The 8,649-nt window shown below is 40.4% G+C and overlaps 1 protein-coding gene and 1 pseudogene across 1 annotated transcript; both read right to left on the reverse strand.

Moving 5' to 3' along the window:
• Positions 1-2,596: 2,596 nt before the first annotated feature.
• LOC116637696 lies at positions 2,597-3,090 on the reverse strand (annotated as a pseudogene).
• Positions 3,091-6,617: 3,527 nt separating this feature from the next.
• TCIM (transcriptional and immune response regulator) lies at positions 6,618-8,421 on the reverse strand. Its single transcript, XM_032413258.1, has one exon. The coding sequence runs from the start codon at positions 7,893-7,895 to the stop codon at positions 7,575-7,577; it is 321 nt and encodes a 106-aa protein (XP_032269149.1). The 5' UTR covers positions 7,896-8,421; the 3' UTR covers positions 6,618-7,574.
• Between the last annotated feature and the right edge of the window lie 228 nt (positions 8,422-8,649).

Genomic DNA, 8,649 nt, shown 5'->3' on the forward strand with positions numbered 1-8,649 from the left:
AGTCAAAAATGTACTGAAGCTTGCAATGTGCCTGGGGAGACACGGATGATTTAAAATGAGCCACGTGCTCATACTGAACACAGTTGGTGACTTTAATCTAGGTCACTGGTTCTCAATCTGACTTTGCAGCAAAATCACCTGGGGAGTGTTTTAAGAACAGAAATAGCAGGTGACCAGCACCAGAAATTCTGAATCATTAAATCCAGGGGCCTGGATTTTAAAATGTTCCCCAGGAGATTCTGATAACAGTAGGTTTGCAAACAACTGCACTGTGGAGGTATTCCACATTTATCAGTCGGGAAAGATGCTCTTAAATAGCACTTCTATTTACTGTGGCTCCCATGGCTCTCTGGGATCAGTAGGATTCTCCAAAATCTTTCAGATGATAAAACCTGGGCATAAATAATAAACATGGACAAATTGCAGGAGAATAAGAAGAGAAGGTAGTGATAGGAAGCAGAAGATTTTCTCCTGGTAAAACCTAGAAGTATCAAAGTGGACAAATATCAGACTGAAATCTAAGGAAAGAAATCACAGAAAAGTTATCTATATACAATGCAATTATTAAAATTCAAGAGAAATTATACTACCCTCAACATATGTCCTTACTTGGTCATGATTTTTCAATTAAGGACAGAATTAATATAGTAAGAAAAACTCTAACTAATGCCAAAAATCAAATCCTTTTTAAGTCTTCTATTAAAAAGTGCCATTGGCACCTGGGTGGCTCAGTCGGTTAAGAGGCTACCTTCGGCTCAGGTCATGATCCCGGGGTCCTGGGATCGAGCCCCGCATCGGGCTCCCTGCTCAGCAGGGAGCCTGCTTCTCCCTCTCTCTCTGCCTGCCACATCCCTGCTTGTGTTCTCTCTCTCTCTCTGTCAAATAAATAAAATCTTAAAAAAAAAAGTGCCATCAACAGAAGACCTGACTGTAACATAAGAAGCGGGGATCCCCGCACGTCTGATGTTCTTCACAATTAACTGTGGAACTTCATAAGAACATCCATTACCAGGCCCAGAGAGGTGGGGACCAAGAATCTCCATTTTTAAAATGCTGTCTTGAACTTGAAATTGTAGCTTATGGTTCTTACATACAGTAGAGATTGTCTCAGTGGCTGTGTTCTTGCATGGATGTTGGAGTGTCAAACTCTTACCAGCTGGCCCCAGCATGGCACCCCCCAACCGGGAGAGAGGTAGGCTGTTCAAAAACATAGATGGATCCGCAGAAAGTTGTCTTCCTCACATTCTGCCTTCAGCAGCCATGATTAATGACCAAAACTCTTTACTTACACTTTTGTTTTGTTTTATTTAAGAGAAATTCCTGCCCCTTGTGGAATACTGCCTGGTCCAGTACGAAGTCCTACTGTGTATGGTGGTAGAGTTATTAGCTCCCATTTATGTCGAGTGTGAGATCTAGAAGAGGGCACAGACGTGGGCCAGCCGGATCTAAGTTTTTTTCCTCTTACAGATGAAATCTGGAGATAGGAAAGAAATTTGCTCAAGGCACAGTTGGGAACAACCCCAGAACTCCTGCCTCAATCTGGTGCTATTTGCTCAACGCCAGGCCGCTGCTGCCCACAGATGAGGACATAGAGCTCAAGAGCACAAACTGCTATGCTCTCTTAGGGCTGTAAATGGTGTATGTATGTGTGTGTGTATGTGCGTGCACATGCATGTGTGTGTGTGCGTGTATGTACATGTGTGTATGTGTGTGATGTGTAAATGTGTATGTGTATATGTCAGTGTGTGTGTGCATGTGTGTGTATGTACGTGTGTATGTGTGTGGTGTGTAAATGTGTATGTGTATATGTCAGTGTATGTGTGTGTGCATGTGTGTGTATGTACGTGTGTATGTGTGTGGTGTGTAAATGTGTATGTGTATATGTCAGTGTGTGTGTGTGTGCATGTGTGGGTATGTGTGCGTGTGTGTATGTGTGTTTGTGTGTGTGCACGCGTGCACACAGGGAGCCAGCGTGTGTAAGGGGAGGGAGGAAAAAGGTGCCTACAACAAAACTCTTCTGACTACTCAACAAAAGTATTCCTGACTTTCTTTGAATCACTGCTAACCCATATTGGAATAGGATGTTTATTTCCAAAATTCTGTAAGACAGTTTCGCTAATCTTGGGTTCATACATTAAAATAGAACACATTTGTGTGTTTGTAACAATCACTTAAAATATCTGGAAACTTTGTAGAAAAGTTATTTAAGTGAAGAGAGAGCTTAATAGCCATTTCTTTATAATATTTGTTAAATAATAAGACTCATTATAAGGTCAAACATGGTTCTAATTTCTAAAAAATGTAATAAGGAATATACTAGTTGGGGTCTCCCCCAATCTGGCCTCACAACCCTTTTCCTCATTACCCCTTCCATTTCATCCTTGGTTTCCACACAGCTAAGCATTAATTACTGATCTGCAAACGTCCTATGTGGCTTTTCACCTCAGTAGACCAACGGTGAGGCAACAGAGTTCTGGAAGAATCACTGTAGAGTCTAACCGTGTGTTCAGCTGCTAGACAGTGAGTGCATTCTTTTTCTTTTTTTCTTTTATCCTAAATTGTTTATTAGGTAAGGATTTTGCAAACATTACTTATATTAGTGGTAATGATGGAACCAGGGAGTGTTGTGTCTTCTCCATGCCCCACAGTGAGAAGCACCAATAGTGTGGTGGACCTTGTGACCCTTTCCAGGGCCATGGCTCTTGCCACCTGCAGGTGTTAACCCTCGAGTCTCCCTGTGCTGGTGGACTGGTGTGGTGATACACTGGGTGTCAGAATTTCTTCTGATAGCTTTATGGAATGGATCAATGAGGTTAACCTCAATGAATTTGTACCTGGAATCTTGATCAACGCAGTAAGAATTCAGGACTCTCAGAGCCCTACAGTGGCTTCCAGCTCGCTCCTCTGCAACAGACTGAAGGCTTGAGGAAAATTCTAGCTGGTAAACACCATGATGGGCAGGCTTGCCATAGGTCACACCCTTAGGAACTGGGTATTTGCGGCTACCACATGACACACGAGTCCGATATATGACATGACATCAGATTGCTTTTTCCTCCACAGCTCCTGGATGTACTTGTAAGCACCCATCTTTGCTTACCTTTGAGCTGATGGGTGCAGCCAGATGGAAAGGAATGCATTATTTTTCAAAATATTAATCATATCTATTCCTAGGGTGTGATACATTGTAGTTAGGTGGTAAGTGTCACTCCTCTATTTAAAGTCCTAACTGATTCTCTATTACCTTCAGAATAAAATTTATACTCAAGCTTGTCATTTAAAACCTAGTTGCCTTCCTAATTATTGCCCCCAAATGCTTAGGCCCCTAGCCATATGAAACTGCTTAGAGATTCTCAGACAATTCACACTCTTTCCTGCCTTCTTGCCTTTGCAAACATTATACCCAGATGATGAAATAAAATTTTCTCTGTCCACTCTCCTGACTAAATCCTACTTTGAAAATTCTCCATGGACTCTTCCAGGATCTCCCCAGGTTGGGTTAGATTTCCTCTCCTTCTGCTACTCCCCAAACACACAAAAACTCATACAGATACACACAGACAGACGCCACCCCGCCCCCCACACACATTTGCCTCATAGCATCCTGTTTAAACTCCTATCATACATCCCACTCTATTATATTTATTTTAAAACATTTTCCAGCTCCTCTGATAAGGAGAACAAGGATCCATTCTGACCATGAGGGCCCACACGTGGGTGCTTACTACATTTTTGTTGAATGAGTATATAAGATACAAACTCTGATTTTACTTTACAACTCTCTGTGTGTAAGAAAGGGAGTTACCCAAGCAATATGCCATCTTGGGAAACCGCTATGTGGAATTTAGAAGGGTAGTTGAGGTACTCCAAAAGATCACGTAATACCTAGACCGTGGCTTCATTATTCATTTTTTAGTTGAAGCTTTCTGAGGGAACATCAACTGCATCCTCTGACTACACTCTAACAATGGGGGGGGAGAGGAGGCACCCCCTTTCTCAGTAAACCCCATCTGTTTGAGTGTCCAAAAGCAAACAGCCTTTGCCGTGGGCCACAGTGATGAACAGAGGAGCAGTAATCTGAGTGAATAAACTCATGAATCCATAGTTTCTGACTTCCCCCGACGAGCAAATAGAGACCCAAAATGTTGACTGACAACGGGAAGAGACGTTAGGTGTGATCTTTTGTTCCAAGTGTTAACCCATGTGTTATTTTAACTGCAGACTTAAAAAGCTACATCTAAGAACCCTCTGACACAATTAAAATGACTAAACTATGAAGCTTTTCCATATAGAGCAAGTGCCAAATAAACAGACAAAGAGGCACAGAGCAGATAAAAGTGATTTCTCAGAGGCCGCGCCTTCCTGTCTTTCTGACTTACTAGCATATAAGTAATTGTCATCTTATAGGAAAAAAGAGAAGCTAAATTTGTCCTAGAGAAGCAGTCTAACCTAGTGGCAAGGAATGAGGCTTTGGAGCCAGAATCCCCAGATTAGATTCCTAGCCTCATTAGCTGTGTGTTCTTGAGCATGTTACTTCATCCCTCTGGGCTTCTGTGTCATTACACTATTTACACATGCTCTCATGTCACAGTACTAAGTGATTTAATGCATAAAAAACACTTAGAAAACTGTCTCAATGAAATGCAGTTGTTATTATTATGATCCTAATAATACAAATGTTATTAACGACCCATTTCACCTTTGTGTTTTTGCTTTTATATCTTCTATTACAATGAGACGCCTTGAGATATATTTGGCCATCCCTGTGCCATAGAAGGATTTCTGAACTGAACTAGTCGTACTTGTTCTAATGATGTTTATTTTCACCCCACATTAAATGATGAAAGCATTATGGAACTAAAAATCACCCTTTTGTGTAAATCACATTGATTCCAACTTTTGTTGTCCCTGAAGGGGAAAGACAGCATGTTTCTGACAAATCTACTGGAATTCTTCTCCCCACTGTTGTGGACCATATCCCAATTGCTTTCTAATTCGTTTCCCACGTTATAGTCTTGCAATCAGAAAATCATGATAATATACTGCAAGAAAACTAAGTCAATACATGCTAATTTGCAAAGTGTCAAAGACAAATATTGTACTCTATTGAAAACAACAGGGGAGAGCATATAGTTATGCATCAGTGTAATAAATTCAACCTTTTGACTATGTTCAGCATTCAAGATACGTTTAAAGTCTTTAAAAAGAAAATAAGTTAAACATTTTCATAGGAATATGATAGCTATCCTGGAAGAATAAGTTCCCAAGTTCCCTTTCCAAGCAGTTTGTCAATGTCTTCGGGGGATTCTAGATAGAAAAAATGTGTCACTAATAGGCCAGGATCAGAGGTAGGAAGCTTATTCTTAACATGGGCAAAGGAGACTTTAGGTGAGATCATTAGGCAAGATTAGTTGGCAAGCTTGGGGAAATAAGGTCATGGAGCTGAAGACCCCTTCACAACCTCTGCTTTGGTAATCCCCAGATACCATAACGAGCCTTCCACCTGTCGAAAACTTCCTCTTTAGGGGCGCCTGGGTAGCTCAGTTGGTTAAGCGACTGCCTTCGGCTCAGGTCATGATCCTGGAGTCCCAGGATCAAGTCCCGCATCAGGCTCCCTGCTCGGCAGGGAGTCTGCTTCTCCCTCTGACCCTCCCCCCTCTCGTGCTCTCTCTCTCTCATTCTCTCAAATAAATAAATAAAATCTTTAAAAAAAAAAAACTTCCTCTTTAGTTCTTAATTTATATTGGTGTCATGGATGTCTTTGCAAATCTGATAGAAATTCTAAACACTTCTCCCAGAAAAATGTACACACACAGGCACACACTTCTGCATATTAATTTGTGGCTTTCGTGGATGTTCTCATGTAAAAAACTTCCTTCTTAATGGAGTGATTTTATACTATCTTCAGTAAACTTACCAATAAACATTTGAAATGTAGGTTTGGAGACTTCATTTCCTTTTTAAAAATGTATTATTTAAAATCCTGACTTGTAACTCTCCCAGAAGATATTGGATCATTCCCTTGTTTTGTTTTACTATGATCAGCAAGTTTCAAAAACCTCTGTACATGTTCCAAAATGCCTAACTTCTGGGAAATTTTATTTCTGTCTGCTAGGGAAGGGCGGCAGGCATTGATATATGCCTTCTTAGAAAGATTTTATTATAATTTTATGAGAAAATAAGTAAAGTAACTGTAATGTTATTCCCATATTGGTTTATATGGAATAAATATTGCTAACCCACAGAATCTTGATCATAATTTGGACTCTAACCCCAAGATATACTGTTTTGGGAGAAACACATGTACAATTGTACATAGCTCCTGTAGCCAGAGAGGAAAAATTTCAAAAATATGGAGGAAAAAAAAGCTTTTTAAAGCTCACCCTCTGTGGACACATAAACACCACTGTCGATAAATCAGTCAATGAATTTCTATGCCTGTATCTTATAAAGTTGAGACAGAGAAACTTGCTAGATATTTGATGTAAGAATTTGCTTTGAAGAAGTTTGGCAATTAATGTAAAGCTACTCTAAAGGCACATTTTACTCTTAGAGTAAAATCCTTAGAAATGTTTATAATAGTTTATAAAAGTTTATAATAATAAATATTTACCACCTTACTTTTTCCTTTGAGACCAATCATCACAGACCAAGAGCAGCTAAGTTTATAATAATTTATTAAGGTTGCATATCATTTGTCATGTATAATAAATTATAAAAACCATAGCATCTTCATAAACTATTTAGTATTATCATACTCACTTCCTAATGCTTACTGTAATAACTGTAAGAAATCTAATCCGATTATATTTTAGCATTAGTTAGAAGATTAAAAAATCATAAATTTTTTTCACAGTACTTTGGATTTATGAAGGATCCCATTATTTTAGCTTTTGTGCAACCAGTTTGAAATGTATAAAAACCTTTTATAAACTAGAAGGGTTTTACTGAGCTGCTGAAGGTACTGCATAATTTTTAACTAACACCCTCGTGGTGCACTTTTTCAGGCACTGTAAAAAATGCAAATAAATAATCAATTACTGATCTGTAAGAATCTATACCAAGAGACCACATTGAAGCTTGACAACATTTTGAAACATTCAAATAAAAAATTCAGTAAACATCGGAGTATAGTATTCTCTCTCCCTGTTTCCCCCTCTCCCTCCTCCCTCTCCCTACCCAGTTCAGCCAAGGAAACAAAGTTCAGGTTGAATTTAAGTCCTAGGGCCTGAGAAAGACTCTGGCCGCAATTCTTCCCCAGCTCTCTGTTATCTTCGGTCTCCAACCTCATTACATCCATTCAGACTCTTCTCTGACACTGCAGCAGTCCTTTCCCCTCAGGGAGAGTTTGCAAATCCTTGCTGAAAGCATTTTGTTCTCCTCTGTAACAGCACAGGCGTGAAATTGGTTGGAGTCTTTGTAACCAGTTTGTTCTGTTCCTTTCCAGCCTCCTCCGTTCTGATGGAAGAGAAGCTTATGAGGCAGCCGCAAACTGCTGCATGTGTTGGTCTCACAAACTCCCTTGGTCTTTAAATGTCTATTCTTGGATAATGTCCTTATCCATCCTCTTGTCCTCAGTGAACTTTGATGGAATATTTCCGCAGTTTCAGAAATTGGAAAAGCTTGTCTTTCGTCCTCTTCTTCAGGGCCATCAGGGCTCGTGTTTTCTCCTCCAAATCTTGATCGATGGCAGAAATGATCTTAGCTCGCTCCTCTGCTTTCTTGTCCCCAGAGTTTTTGAAAAGTCTCTGTAGAGATTCTTGGTCTATGTTTTCAAAGATGTTGGCCACGGCTTTCTTACGCGAAGCTGTGTCGAAGTGATAGCCGTGGATGGACGGGCTAACGCGCAGAGAGGTGGACATGATGATGGCTTGGTGGGTTGGCTTTGATTTCATCGATGTGGGGATCTTCGGGAATTCTGCTCCTGGGCTCTCCAGAGAGTCTGTAGCAGAATCATTCCGGGACTGCTACTTAAAGTGTGAACAAAAGCTCCAGGCTCAAATTACACTGGTGACATCAGAGTGATCTCAAGGAAGAATAATCACAGACAGGTTTAACAGTTGAGTTGCCAATATCCTGTTCTTGTGCAAAATGTTAAGAGCTGCGCTCAGTGATGGAGCCGGGATGTGGGGATTTCTTTTTACCACATCTGTGGCAATAGGATTACACAGGCTTGGGCCCGTCTTTTAAAAATAGCTGAAACCAGGAAAGGGCAAAGGTAAGTCACAAACAAAGTGGCTTAGACTCTCAAAATCTTTCCAAACAACCCCCGAAACAAAGGCTTCTGCTAACTACAGGGAAGTTTTAATTCCCGGAGAAGTCATTAAAGTGTATTCCAAACATTTGGCAGCCCACACACGGGTCCTTTGGACATCCCCATCCAGGGCCACTGCACAGCTGCCGAAAGAAAGCCAAAGAATCAAGGACGTCAATCTGGACTTTACCAACAAAACTCTGACAGGACACAGCCTGAAGCTGTGAACGCCCAGAGACGGTGTCCAAGAGCCAATCTGTAATCACTGAATAAAATTGTAATTTATTATTTATTTATTCAAAGACTTTTTTTAATTTTAATTTTTTAAAGATTTTAAAGTCATCTCTACACCCAATGTGGGGCTTGAACTCACAACCCCGAGATCAAGAGTCGCA

Source organism: Phoca vitulina, unplaced genomic scaffold, assembly GCF_004348235.1.
Source record: "Phoca vitulina isolate PV1807 unplaced genomic scaffold, GSC_HSeal_1.0 scaffold15, whole genome shotgun sequence".
Classification (NCBI taxonomy): domain Eukaryota; kingdom Metazoa; phylum Chordata; class Mammalia; order Carnivora; family Phocidae; genus Phoca; species Phoca vitulina.